The sequence below is a fragment of the Triturus cristatus genome, chromosome 2_2 (genome assembly GCF_964204655.1).
Source record: "Triturus cristatus chromosome 2_2, aTriCri1.1, whole genome shotgun sequence".
Taxonomy (NCBI): domain Eukaryota; kingdom Metazoa; phylum Chordata; class Amphibia; order Caudata; family Salamandridae; genus Triturus; species Triturus cristatus.
This window is the reverse complement of record NC_140582.1, coordinates 631,065,892-631,081,332: the sequence shown is the minus strand read 5'-3', so window position 1 is coordinate 631,081,332 and position 15,441 is coordinate 631,065,892. Positions and strand designations below refer to the sequence as shown.

Here is a 15,441-nt window from a genome sequence, read left to right as displayed (position 1 = left end):
CTTTAAAGTGATGCACTCTACCTTGCTATTGCAAGTGTCAAAGGCCTGTGTGACCGGGTAGCTGTTGATGTTCAAACAGAACAGAGGAGCTAGAGACAAAGTAGGAACTGGGAGAAGTAGTACTCCTGCTTGGAACAGGAGTGAGAGAATTATTTCTGAATGCCTCCACCTCATTTGATTTGAAGAAATCACTTAGTGCATGTTTTAGCATCTACTGTTCACTACCTCTGACTTGCCAGATGGCCGAGCTAAAGAGCCAGCAAAAATTCAAATAAGATAAACTCTTCCAAAACAAACCCAGTAACAAGTCTCAGGAGAACAATTCTGAATATCCAAGGCGCCTCTCTAGAGTGGGAAACCACCACAGTAAACAAACCTTCTCAAGTCCCAACTTAACCTTGCCTGTGGACGCAGAAAATATAAAGCATCACAATTCCAGATTAAGAGCAACTGCTCAAAAAAGGGGCCATACAAAGCAGTTAAGAGGCAATATCAAATGTATGGAGTTATTTTTTCTTTCTTCACTTCAATGCAGTAACCCAGCCAGCCTATCCCACCATGAGAAGTCATTGTCAGATAACAAAATAAATAAATTCCTGTAGATCAGTGGTGTAACAAAGGCCTCCGCGGTGCAGGGAGCGAGCTCCAGAGGGCCCCCCTCTGCACAGTACCCTGGCCTGAGCGCTCCTGAGAAGGTCTGGAGGGGACCCCTCCATGTACTTTGCAATGTTGTTGGAAACATACAAGCCAGGCGCACTAGATGGTTTAAGTAATGAGCAAAAAAACTATTTCTTGCAGTAATATTTCAATTCTGATTTCTTAATTGCTCACGGTTATTCACTTGGCCAACCAGGATTAGTTAGCTCCAACTAAGATCAGTAGTGATGTGGAGGAGGTGTTGCATCAGGTTAGTTGCATCTTTCTGTGGGAAGTTCCCTGTTTGGAAAACGCTTTTATAGCAGAATGAGGGTCTTGTATACAACCTTCATTAGACAAGTTACAGTGAACTTGAATATTTGAGGTTTAACTGGATACTCCCATTGCTGCCCACTTTCTCACTGTATATTGAACACTTCTCATTAAGTACATGACAGAATCATTTTTTAACAGGCTTTCTCCATGACACTATACATACAAAACAATTACACTACATGAAGATAATGTATATTTATATTCAACCACAAGTTAAATAGGGAAGAGTATCCATATCGCAATATGAGATTGGCTTATTTATAACAGTTTCTGGATACGGAATTGAGCAAGATTAACAGTCTTAATTAGGTAAATTATTAAGAACTGAGATAAACAGGACATATTTTGGCAAAGTGTGGAAGGGGGGTCGATTACAGGACAACCTATGTAAAGAGTATAAAAAATATTTGGTGTATTCAACTACCGGGGCCACGTTTCCTAATGATTGAGTGTCAAGGTTGTGCATTGTTTAACATGCTTATGTCCTGCTGGTAGCTATATGTTCAGAGGAGGTACACCCAAACTTATGTAAATGCTACCAAAAAATGAATTTTTTTAAAGTGATGTGTCGCACTGGATTCTTTATAAAGCATTGCCAAAATTTGCACTTTAGACTGCACATCTAGGAGTATAATTTACGGTGGGATAGCACATGGTCTAAAATTACCTAGTCAACCATGCAGTTTGCAGTGCCTCCTTAACCTCTTCTATGCCCATGACGAGATAGTCTCGTCATGGACCCCGCCCGCTAATGTAACGCCCGGCACAAGAGGGGGAAAGGGCGGGGCACTGAAGGGGTTAAGAAAATAGGAGGAAAACACCTTTTCTCCATGGTTACCTAGGATCTTTGCTGGCTTTTGTACTCAGTGGTAAACAAGTAGTAAAGTGCCTGTGCTCCTCCTTCAAACATAGTTGAATTGGCACATCTCTAATTAGCTTATTTAACTCATCTTTAAGTCATGGTGTACCCAGGGGTGGAAGTTAATTGCAACTCCACAACAGTGGCAGTGAACACATGGCTTCAGCTCTATCATTAATAAGTCGTCCCCATATAAACCTTGTAGCTCCCAAACCAGAGTGCATAGTATTTAAGAGTAAAATATGTACAAATTTAATGTTAACATATCCGGACAGTGACTAGCACCCAAAAAGCTATTTTAACAATAGGAAGGCTGGCTGGCCCATAGATAAATATTGGAAAGCAATTTGAAATTCTAACACTGCATCTCAGGAATGGGACCAGCTACAAAAACAATTAAACAACTATATTTAATACTTATTAAAAATCCAATTCAAAAAGGAAGTCTGATTTGTAATGAATATTGAGGAAAAGTAATCTTTAGAAAGTTACTTTTTACCTGCCTTAAGTTCTAGGAGACTAATTTGCCTTTATGCTCCAGCTTCTCTCAGCCAGTAATTAGCCTTGAATAGGTTGGAAATGCTTCAGAGGAGTAAATAATAGGCTGACCGGAAAGAGCAGACAGGACTCCTTTGAACTCTCCAGAATATATAGGGTGGGCAGAGAGGGCATCCTTTTTGACACCTTAATGTCACATCCTCTTTGAGTATCAAATCCTGCTAGACATGCCTCCTGGGTTTAGACATAACACTTGGGGCACACTTGAAAGGGAAAGAATAAAATGGCTAGACAATTATTGAGTATCCTCTGTCTTGCTGCTGGAGAATATTGCTTTCCCCATCTCTGGGTTTGTTGTGGGTACTGCACCAGTCTAAAAACTGGATTTTAGTGCTAGATTTGAGCGGACACTAGGATTACGATTGTGTAAACCATAGTAAGGAAAACAGGAACTACTAAAAAAAAAATGTGCAGGTTTTGCCCTGGGAACATTTACCCAATTGGTTGAGATGCATCTCAGCATCTAAACATAGGATCCAAAAATGATCCTCTTTCAAGTACCTCCTTTTGAACGCGAACGTTGACCAAAAGGTTACTCGATTTTAACATTACTCAACTCAATAACTCAATCTAAAAGGCATTAGCATAGACATCACCAATAGTTTCTATTGAGATGTCAGTGATTAAGTTGAAATCCTTGATCAAGGCATTCAAATAACAATTGTGTGAAAACAACAATTGGTTCTCCAAAGATCTTGCAAATCTTAGCAATGCTTTTGGTTTGGGTGTCAGGTGGCAAAAGTGAGTGATTCCTTGTGTGCTGCAGATTACAAAGTGGGTTCAATAAAGCAATATTCAAATAAGTCTATATTCCTCTCTAAAGAGATGAAGCCAACAACGGCAGTGCAGGACAATTCAACTCCTTCAAAAGGCTGGCTAAAGTAAGCATGGACTTATCCTAGCCCAAACTCTGGTTCCTGAACTTCAGTATCTTTATAAAGAAAACACAGCTCTAATTTCCCAGGATGTTCCTATATTATTAACAATGACATAAGGATCCAATTCCTCTTCATTCACACATCATCTTCATCTCGGTCTATAAAATATGATACGCAATGCTGAAATGTGAACACTTATCCTCCCTCTAGATCTTGGTACAGTGGAGGCCAACAAAAACTCACAAATCAGTCACAGCCATTATCAACATCGTTTGCTTAAGAGATTGTGCTAGGGCCCATGAACAAACTTCTAAAAAAAAAGTTGTTTCTACTTGGAACCTTCTCGGTTTTAGATACATATGTAACCTTCTATTCTTCTGCATAATGTTGGATCTGATTGCGGTCAACTAGCTTCAACATCATATCAATTACACAACTTCCATAGTTCTGATGAATGTGCTTTCCACTCAGGTGATGGAGCAGTCAGACATGTTGAACTTTGGAGAACACTCCCTGGAAGTTCTAAATCAAGACTGTGTACAAAATGGATCTTACTTAATCTTTTGGGATTATTCAATATACTGTTTACCATGAAATTCTATTTCAAGACCCGGGGCGAGGATTAGTCTGAACTCTTCACTTTATTAATAATCATTCTTTTCTCCAGCAGCCATTTTTTTAATAAGATTATTCAAAGTGCAAACTACAATTCCCATTAACACTCGGGGGGGGGGGGGGGAAGATAGCAATAGTCCATCCATTCACAGCATAGAAAACTGTATAATTCTCCTTGTAGACACTCCACCTTCCTCTTTCTTCCCTGCTCCAGCAGTGGTTCAGATAAGTGCTTTGTTTCCTTTATCTCCTATTTGTTTGCTGATCGCGTTTTTCTATGTGCGAGGTGTGATCGCACTTGCGCTTTCAGTTTAACGTCACCATGGGGGCTTGCTCGCTCCTCCGCAGTCCCGGACCTGGTGTCTAGATGGCTCGCGTGCACGGTGCGGCCAGAGGGCCCAACGCAGTGGTGAATTTGTGCGCTACGCTTCTCTAACCCCCCAGCTGTGGCTGACATGGGGAAAGAATCTGTTAGTTACTGCTCAAGTTCAAATCGAGCGAAGGTTTCTGAGGACCTAACCCTTAGCGAGCCACCACCTGAGGCATAACAACCTCCGGGATAAGACCTGACTATACTTGGGACATTCCAGGCGTTTATTAACCCAGATACCACAAGGGTGCTGTCCCACCTGCCGTGCTTTCATTTGAATTAAGGGCTTAGTCCATTATACTGCCCTCTTGTTAGTCTTGCACCTGTGTGCACCCCATAATGGAGTTTGGGGAAGCTGGGAACTATATAGAGGAGGTTACCTACCTCCCAGCGGATGACCGCTTCTGTGAGGTGATGGACACACGCATCCTCAGAGCAGTCTCCCAAGTGGTAGCCCCCCCTTGAGAGGAAAATTCAGGCGCTCCAAGCGCAATGCCAACAACCCCTCCCAGGGAGGGAAGAGCTCACATGGCAACTGGCCCCCTTACCTCCAGGGCAGTTAGCTACCCCATGTCTCCCCTCTCCCCAAAACGTTGAGAAGCGCAAGCGATCCGAAGACCCCGGAGTAAACCTAGATGCTTTTGTGCTGCTTAAGAAGGCCTTCCTAGGCTACCAACCCCTGCTAGATGTACAGACTACTGGGCCCTTCATGGATGACCCCGATTACACCCCCTGGGGACCAAAGGGATGAAGACGATTCACCCAGCACCTCGGATGGTTATGTGGACAGATCTAGACCTTGGCGCCCTATGGCCAATCCCTCACCTGATGCCCCCTCACCTTGTGATCGCATGCAGACTCCTGCTGGGGATCTGCTGGACCCCGATTATTTGTTGCATCCATGCTCAGTGGAATGATGCCCTGCACCCAAGGTGGCAGCCTATATGGCAAGTCGCCTAAGAAAACCCCTAGATGAAGAAGTCAGGGGCTGCCACATGGCAGAGTGTCCCAGACCATCCTTGGAAGGGAAGGCGGCGCCACTCCGGGGATAGACCCTAAGATGGCCACCTTCCTTGCCAAGTTTGTACAGGACCCAAAGAAAGGCATTGATAGATCATGGTCCTCGTGCCAAGATAAGCTGTTGGATGTGGCCGGGCCCTTGGGAAAATAATGGATATGGCGGAGGACGTGAAAGCTTCCGGGTCCCTTATATCCACTGACGCTTGATTCAGCTGGTCTCAGAGGGCTATCATCTTTTTGGGGAATGCAAACTGTGCAATTTCTACAGAACATCGCAGGTCACTATTGATTAAGATAGACCCCAAGTTGGGGGAACTTTCCACGTCGGAAGAAGGGGCCATAGCTCAAGGAAACCTGTTCGGGGACCCATTCATCAGAGAATTGAGCAAATTTATCAACAAGTTTACTTCTCTAGATAAAGCTCAGTCCTCGATTAAGAGGATATTCAGACTCTGTGTTTTTGCTGCAGCCGTCCTGCCCAGCAAGCCTCTAGAGGTGACTATTCCTGCCGCGGGCAGTGGCAGGACCCAAACAAGTTCAGAAACTTTTACCAGACTAAATCATCTCCACACCACTGCGGAAACAGAGGTGGAGGTCGAGGCAGCAACTTCACCAATACACAATGTAAGGACTCTGACGCTGGGGATATTCATGTGGGGGGTCGATTGGCCCTTTTGTCGGTCAAACTGGGAAAAGCTCTCATCCGACGCATTGGTTCGTCAGACGATTGGGTGTTTCCATATTGAGTTTTACGTTTCTCCAAGCCATACCTACTTCCCCAGACCACTGGTCTATTCAGAGGATCAACGTGCTCTAGTGGATCAAGAAATAACCAGCCTTCTGCATAAAGGGACAATAGTGAGGTCAACAATTCATCCCCATGGCTTTTCAAGCAACCTTTTCCTGGTGGAGAAGAGGGATGGTGTGCAACGCCCAGTGATAAATCTCAAGAGAATTCAACATTTGGCTCCTATACAGTCACTTCAAGATGTAGGGTATCCATCTCCTGAGGGACTTCCTTCAAGGGTCAGATTAGATGGTTCACTTGGACCTGAAAGATGCCTACCTGGTGGTCCCCATATTTCCACCTCACCAGCGTTTTCTGCAGTTTTGATGGGGATCACAGGATTTTGAATTCACCTGCCTCCCTTTCAGACTATCATCCGCCCCTTGGTGCTTCACCAAGCTGATGAGGCCGGTTGTTGAACGTCTGCGACCTCTCAGGGTGCGATTAATCATCAACCTCGATGGCATTCTGATCATCACGGCCCAATGTCCACACCACCTCGCATTGAACGTACAAATGGCAGTGGATCTTCTAGAATCCTTGGGTTTTTTCATAAACAAGGAGAAGTTTGTGTTGGTTCCATCCCAATCAGTAGAATGTCTTGGATTCCTGATAAACTCGACCGAGGTGACCCTCAGCCTGCCGAAGCGGAAGCTGTAAAAAATCAGCCACAAACTCCGAAGGACTGTTTCGAAATCCCAAATTTCCCTTCGGGACTTGGCTCCTTTAGTCGTCCATTCAGGCGATCTTCCCAGGCCCACTCCATTACTGGGCAATGCAATGCTTGAAAATAGATCACCTCCGGAAAGGTCTCGCTTATTCGCAAATGATTCCGCTCTTGGTCGAGGCAAAAGAGGAGATGAGTTGGTGGTTGATCCACATGGAGGCCTGGAATGGCCGGGCGATCTTCGGATCCCCATCCAACCTGGTAAGCAAATCAGACGCCAGCGGCTCAGGGTGGGGCGTACTTTGTGGGGAATTCTCCACCGGCGGAAAATGGTCCTCCACAGAGTGGTCGTTACACATAGATTGCCTCAAACTAATAGCGGGCTCCTTTGCTCTTCGGTGTTTGACCAAAGAAAAGGTCAAATGTTCGGTCTTGCTGAAAATGGACAACGTGGCAGTGGTCCATTACGTCAATCACCTAGGGGACACGCGGTCCAAGATTTTGTCAGACTTCGTCCGGTATCCTTTGGCAATATTATCTGGCCAACCAGATTTCTCTGGCAAAGGAACATCTCCCACGCCACGCCAATCAAATGAGGGATTGGCACTCTCGTCATTGGAAGGATACCAGCCTATTGAGGTTGGACCCTCATCTCTTTTAACAACTCCAGACCCTATGGGGTCCTTTCTACATAGACCTATTTGCCTTCTGTCTCGATTTTCAACTCGAACAGTACTGCAGTTGGAGATCGGATCCACAAGCGACATCCACGGACACCTTTCCCCAGGATTGGAGTAAGGAGTGAACATACACCTTCCCAATTGTAATGCGCTTGAAGGCTCAAACACGAAGATGGGATGCAGATCTTGTAGTGGTTACCCCGATCTGGAGATTGCAAGCATGGTTTCCAGCGATATTGGAACTTTCTACCTTGTCTACCAAACTGCTTCTTAGGGATCCCCAGAACAATCCTCACTCGTTGGTCCTAGCGGGATATCTCCGCCTCATAGCGTGGGGGGTTACCGGCAACGGTGGGAAGTTTGGGCCTTTCACAAGAGGCGTCCTCACTGATCGCCTGGGCATGGGCAGATGGTAGAAACAAACGATACCGATTCGCCTGGTCCAGATGGACAGGTTGGTGTATTCAACAACAGGTTTATCCCATGGGGGCAGATGTTATCCATGTCTTGAACTTCCTGGCGAATTTGATCTTGCAGGGTTTTCCTTATCGGTTGGTGAATACCTCAGCAATGTCCGCGGGCCACCTCCCGGTAGACGGTCACCCGATTGGAGAACATCCGTTAGTCTGTAAGTAACTGAGAGGCATCAGGCTTTCAGTGCCCCCGGAACCAAGGTATTTTGCGTTTTGGGACTTTAACAAGATCCTTTCTTTGTTTAAATCCTGGCCTTCGAATAACTACTTCTCTAGGAAACAACTGTGTGCGACGATGGCAATGCTTCTATGCTTGATATCTTGTCGCCGGGTCTCGGATGTACGAACCTTGGATATTACAGGTAGAGTCTTTACCCCAGACGGGATGACTTTCCATATTTCTTGTAGAACAAAATGTAATTCCAAGTTGGTGTAATTCCCAGCCTTTCTGCAGATTCCAAAGTTATGTGTTGTATGGGCACTTAAGAGGTATGAAGTGGTTACAGGCGAGATTCATCCAGATGGTGAAAGGCAATTGCGGATGGCTCTCACAAAAACCCACACAGTGGTTTCATCCCCTATGATTGCCAGGTGGGTCAGATGGTAGTGCAGGAAGCAGAGAGTTATGCATCCTGATTTGGAGCCCTTTCAGCTAGAGGAGTGATGGCCTTTAAGGCCTTTTGTCTGGGCGCAATGCTTGAGGACAGCCTCAATGCTGCAGACTGGTCTTCGGACTCTACCTTGAAGGCTTTTTATTTTAAACCAATCCCATCCCTGGCAAGCGTGGTGGTAGAGAAGCTTTAAACCAGCCCAATCCTCCCCTTCGGGTCCGGACATAGAAGGAAATATTTCATAGCTAACGTAAAGGAAAGTTTCAATTCTAAAAAGGATATGGAGGCGAGGATTAGCCCACCCTATATCACAATAGTTAAATCTAGCCCACCCTATGACAAGATTGTCATTTTCAAGTATAATAGTAAAAGTGGTTGTTATGATGTTTTGTTTAACTTGGGGGGGGGGGGGCGGGGAGGGGGGGGGAGTAAACTTCCCTCTTAATGCTTGTTGTCTGATATGCTTCAATGTGTTCTGTGCCATGGTGACCGACATTGTGTATCTTTTGGTCCATTAGGGTCGGAATCTAACAAGCAAGAATAAATCGGATGAGGAAATGCAGCCTTTGCAGGAAGAAAGAGGAAGATGGAATGTCTACAAGGAGCATTATACTGTGTTCCATGCCATGATTGGATGGACTAATTCTATCTTTTTTTCCCAATTGTTCATGGGAGTTGCAGTTTGCGCTTTGAATAATCATATTTTTTTTTAAATGGCTGCTGGAGAAAAATTATTAATAAAGCAAAGAGAGTTCATCCTAATCCTCGCCTCCGTGTCCTTAATAGAACTGAAACTGTAATTTAAGTTAGTTAATACATTTTTCATTCTCTTAGATCAACTGATGTTGGTCTTTTTGGCCAAAAAAAATTTATATCACCTTTCTTTATGGGTTATAACAACAAATACAAATATCTTTTTTCTGATCCCTAATATCAAGGCCAGTATCCAAGCAGGTGTGTTTAGCTCCGGCCAATAAGTATCACCTACCTCTTTCAATAGCTCTACTTTAAGAAACCACCTATGTCAGCACCCAAAACAAGTTCAATCTCCTAAAGCTTTCTAATCTACTTTCCTCATAAAATGTATTTCACTTGTTCACAAATAAAAGTGTTTTCATCTGTATTTAATGCCATTTCACAAAAGATGGAGCAACAGTATGGCTTATTTTCTAGAATTAGGTAATAAGTGACATGAAAACTATCTTTTTTGTGCATAAATATAGTCTGTAATAGTATGCAACTTTGACAACATTTACCTTGTGGGCAGATGACTGACCCGGATGACTGGGTGAGCTGTGTCATTACTCCGAATTTTATTTATCGACTCATAAAAGGTACTCCTACATTTATTTTGTGACTCAGTTTAAGGGCATTCTAATGTGATGGATCCTTAAACTGCAAATATGGTGCCACCCGGAGCCAAAATTGGTGCCTCCTGGGTACAGGAAGAAGTCAAAACTGTCTACCCTGTGCTTAACTTTAAGGGAGTTCAACCCTAAAATGTTGTGTGATGTGTGGTATGTGGAGTGTTATGATATGTGACAATATGTTCCAAAGATTTTTACAAGACATAGTCTGACAAAGGTATGGCCTTGTAGTGCTGTCGGAGTTTGGGTACCTACAAGCCCTCTTGGATGCTGGCTGATAGAAACAGTTGTTTAATTATGGGGTAAGGTAGTTGCACCCAGCAGTGATACCCAAGAGTCCTCTGCATTAACGAAGTTCAGTGACCTTTGATAACAGGGACACTTTAGTTTTTTTTAAATAAATGACAAGGTTTGCAATCATTGTGGATTGTGATCGTGGTGGCTGGGGAGCTCTGGACCTCAAGGGCTTTAATACAAGCAAATACAATAAAATGAAGTACCATATTTAACATAAAAATAATTGTACTAATTTATTAAAAAGATTATTAAACTTTGTCTCAATTATGCCTGTACTTTAGAGCAGTGAAATCTTCAACTTACCTGTCGAGTCTCCCTATGGTAAAGTATAGGGAAAAGTAGAAAGGTTCAACTAAAAAAAATAATTATGAAAATATTTTTATATGTTAATTATTCATGTCAAATATTTTATTTTAATAAACTGCTAAAGTACTGCTGATTCCTAATCAAATCTTTACTTCATTTAAATATATTAAATAAAATACAAATTGTTTTTTAAGTTTAAATTAAAAAATCAATTCCCACCTAAAGTTAAAAAACATTTTTATTATGCATTATTAGAAGTGATGTAAATAGTTAATAAATTAATTGAATTACACTGTAATAAAAAATAATGTTACATTAATTAATACATTAAAAAATATCAAAAGATTATTAACTAAATATTAATTATGTATTTTGGATTTAATTTTAAATTATATTTAGTTGTAGTTTTGAACATTTTAAATAATTTAACATTATTTTCAATGTGTTTTTAAGTCCCTATTTCTGTCATTTTTTCAATGGGAGGGTGTTACAGTACCTGTGGTTGGCCATGTGTGGCGGTGGACTTAGTTAAACTCTGAATAGGAGTATTTTATAACTGTCACAGATCCCTTTTTGGCTGTAGTAACTTTAGAAGTACAGTTTGTGTTAGGATTTCTGAATATAAAAGATAGCAGAAGTGGAGTTGGGGATTTCCACCAGCAGGTTTAGGATTATTATTTTGTAGTAATTTAGCAGTAGTATTACAGCACTACGAAGCATGCTACAAAATACGGTTAGTGAACAGACCCCACAGACTTTACAGACTCATGCAACAGTGTTATCACTAAGTTAACAATAAGCATTGTACCACGGATTGACACAATCTTTTTTTGGGTGTTTATTATATGTGTTACATTGCTACCCTTGTAAAATGGTCAGCATTGTTCAAGAAGTGGGAACCCTCATGCTATGCATACCCACAAAATTCTAGGAGTTACCATCTTTAGGCCAAGAAAAGCTTCATGCCAGCTTTAGGCATGTTCATTATATGGATGCCCAAAGCATGTCTAGATTTACTACCATTTAAAAAAATACTAGCGGTAAGCAGCATCAAGATGTGGGTGCCCACAATATGCCAAGAATCATCACCATTATGCCAGGGCTAGTATTATACAAACAGTGGGCACCAATATGACCTTGATAGCCACAACTGTTTTCCATTGTTATGCAAAAATATTTATACAGTGTTGCATACCAGAGAATTTGTACTAAATGACAGGGTCAGTATATACCAACGGTGGGCTTCAATATACTCTGGATGCTCAATGCCTTGATGGTGGTCCTTGCTCTGCCCCAGTTCCTATCTAGCTTCCATTTCCTGCTGCATGGCAGGCCCTGCACATGCACTAACAGTGTTGTCAGTACATCGCCTGTAATGCAGCAAATCATCATGAGCTCAAGTCCCATAGTGACTGACTGTATTACAGACCCTACTGACACTGAAAGCACAACTCGGGAACTACCATTAGCTTTGGATTGCTGATTTAAAGCGGTCTGCTGGAAAGCTGTGGGCTGAAACTTCAGCCCCATGCTCTGCTAGCAAAGTCCCACTCCATGGAGCACAGCCTTTGCATGAGTGATGGCAGATGTCTGAAGCACTGGCCAGTTGAGCATGGCTTTGAGTGGCATGTGTTTCTCCCATGACACTCAATGTATGGAGCTGCGTGCCTCTGCTTGTGAGAAACAGTCATACAACTGCAGACCCTGACAAGGCACACCTAGATCACAAACACCCTAATTACTGCAAATATAACCATGTATGCAAGTTAGGGTTGCATATAAATGACTGTAAACATTTTTTAAATAACTGGAGAGAACCTCCATTACCTCTACTTTGATACTGACTGTGGTTGAGGGACCAGGAAAAGCAGGCAGTTTCTCATATATAAATTTGCTAAACAACCCCAGTGATACTCACCGCAGCTAGTGTTCCTGCATATGTGGGAGCATCCAAAAGAACGGTGTCTCCAGGACTAGTAAGCATCTCAAAAACCTGCAGAAAAGGTACAAGGGATGCAGAATGATAAGTAGTTGTGATACACTGGGATGGTTTTCCTAGTAGGCAGGTGTACTTAGAACAGGAATAGAAACTCTATTGTTTTAATGCACATTATAGGTAAATATGATGAGTCATGGATATGACATTTTAATTATAGAAACAATGGAGGCCACAGGTTAACACAAAGAGGTACAGTTCACAACCATGACTGCACTATACTAAGAGCTCCCTGTGGAAGAGGGAATCATAAGTGACAGGAAGGACCTAGTGGTCCTCATCATAGGAACCACCACACAGCCCAATCTCTTGATTTGCACATTCAAAGCTTGCTACACAGGTTTGTAGCCCACAGGCGCGAGGAGAAGCCCTATGATGAAGCATGCCACCTGGTCAATGGGTGAGGGCTTTCGTCCTATAAAGTGAATATCCTCATGTCTGTAAAAGAACATACTGTCTAGTGTTTTTTACAGTTTCTCACACCTCCCGGAGTGGTGGCCCAAGGAAAAGGGGGTTTGTTACACAGACAATGGGTGCCCACTTGTTGTATGTCTCAATACCAATGGGCATGTCTGTGCAATTAAGAGTAGCCATCGGCCATTGTCCAATTTTCCCCAAACCACACTATCATTTTCAATCTTCTTTCATGTATATTCCGAGTTGTTTCACAACCATGCTCTTCCCCATAACTAGCTTGTGCCTGTCTTATCACATCCATATGCTCTAACAGCCATATGCTTTGGTGTATATATAGTAAAGGCAGTAGGCTAATTGTAAATAGTGGCAGGCACTCTGTCTCATTGCCAACTCTTGCTCCTCTACTTTGGATCCATCCTTAGATCAGATATCTCAATGTAGTAAATCAAAATTTCTACATACTCTTTTGCCTATATCTTCTCCTTTGTGGCTAGCACAAGTGTTAAGCTTGTGTTTTGCCAGTCACAAATATGGAGGCTTAGGAACGTCCTCACTAAGTACCATCCCTTTAACCACTGACGAAGCCCCATTTTACACCTTCTAAACCTCAACATGCACTCCAGCATCCTTCAAAGCCTCTTTTACAGTCGGTACAGATTTATTTTATCTGATACCTTCGCATTACCTTCTTCCATCAGCAGCATTACTTTCTCCGTAGATTGAGCACTTAGGATGCTCATTAAACACCCTGCTGCCCCTACACACTCATTCCAGGCCTTTATCCACATATTCTTGAACCAATTGTCTTCTTCCCTCTCCCATTTACATTAATTTCCTCTGCACCTTTCCCTACTCTCCCAATCCCTATGCCATTCTCCTTCTTCATCCTTTTCCTTGCATTATAATTTTTATAAACAGAATCAATCCCTACATTCTTTCCTCTGCTTGACACCATTTCAAATGTCATCATCCTTACTCTCTTCTGTCTCATGATACCCCTGAAGGTAACCACATTCCAGGTAATACCCCTTGTCGTGTGTTTGTCCTCCATGTATCGTTCAAACCCCCTATGGCTTTACAAAGGTCTTAGCCTCTGCTTTTTCGAATTTGACTTCTATCCTGCTGTCTTACTCCTTCCAACACTCAGTGGGTGCCTTCTCTCAAAACCTTTCCTCATTCCTCTGGGCCTGTGCTCAACATCTCCCAAGTACCAGCACACTCTAGGCCAATCACTGTCAATTCTTCCCAAATCCTCTTTGTATTCAATTATGCTTATTGGTCTCCAGCTGCAACCATTGCTGCTGAAACTGGCTCCTCTAGCATTATCAGTCTCATCTCCTTCACCTTTAGAACCACTCTCAGCAACCCCAGGATATCTGGAGTGTTCTTCCTTTTCCTAACCCCAATCTGTTGCCCCTCTGCTCAGGGTCTAGCTTTCTCGATGACCTACATACCTTTCACCTGACCCTCCTTTGAATAACTTCAACACTGCTTCTCTCTATCACATATGTATTTGTAGGGGCCAATACGACCAACCCTTCAATTTCCTCTTCATCTCTCAAAGTTCTTGTCCTTTGCATCATCTCTTTTCCACGCCATATGCTGCTTATGCCGCTTTTACCTCTTCATGCTGCCCATCTCTTTATTCTACCTAACAAGCTCCGCAATTTAATTCTCCTGTGTTTCCTTCCTAGCTTTTGCTGGGCTCATCAGGGGCTCCATCATTCCTCTATAGCTTTTCAGGTCTGATCAAAAGACTGCGTCTGTGGTACTGCTTTAGAGACCATCACTTTTTCCACCTTCTTACCCTTCACTATTTGCCTCCAATTCTAACATCCACAGCTAAACTACTCCAAAACAACTTTTCCGTCTGTCTTCTTCTGTCCTAATGGTTGGCTCACCGTCACCACTTAATGTTTTCTGTTGTGTCTATTTCTCCCACTTATTTTGTCTCCTCCTTCACCTGTCTTCCAATGCCTCTGCAAAAGGCAGCTTCTTTTGTCTACTGGGACCCTTTGGCAGCTTGTGTGTTATCACAATAAGCAACGGTAGCCCAGCTTTGTATTGTTTGTTTGATGTCATAGTGAGATGTATTTCTTCGTATGGACTTGTTGCCCCAGTTCTTTTTAAATTCTTCCCCACAAAAATATTTACAGACCCTTATTGAGATGTTTGTATGTATTTGAATGAACGATTACGAGCGATGCATAAGGTAAAGGTGCATATTTCAGGTGAAAGCAACAAAGCATATTCAAGATAGTGTTCATCTGATCTTATGTAGTGGGTGCATTGGTTTCTAATGTCCTACACATTCTGAAATTGCTTGCTATATTGTCCGAATTCCTTTTGTTGTGGTCTGTACAATAGACATGACTTATGTTTTCTTGCATTTTTCCTTTGGGCAATGTTATGTCTTTTTGTAACAACAGCATGAGCTTTCAAACCCTTTCAAAAAGTGTCTTCATAGCACCATCGTCTCTGCTTTGGGATTTTACATTGTTTAGAATTAAAATGTAAGCAAATATTTAAAGTCAATATTTTTGTTTACCTTTGCATGATTATCGCTTT

At 42.6% G+C, this 15,441-nt stretch overlaps 1 protein-coding gene across 3 annotated transcripts in view; it reads right to left on the bottom strand.

Moving 5' to 3' along the window:
* AADAT (aminoadipate aminotransferase) overlaps positions 1-15,441 on the bottom strand; it is a 286,660-nt gene that overhangs the window by 155,682 nt on the left and 115,537 nt on the right. For all 3 annotated transcript variants that reach the window (XM_085641829.1, XM_085641831.1, XM_085641830.1), the window contains exon 5: positions 12,379-12,453. In XM_085641829.1, coding sequence (XP_085497955.1) covers positions 12,379-12,453 — 75 coding nt within the window. The remainder of the gene's footprint in view (positions 1-12,378; positions 12,454-15,441) is intronic.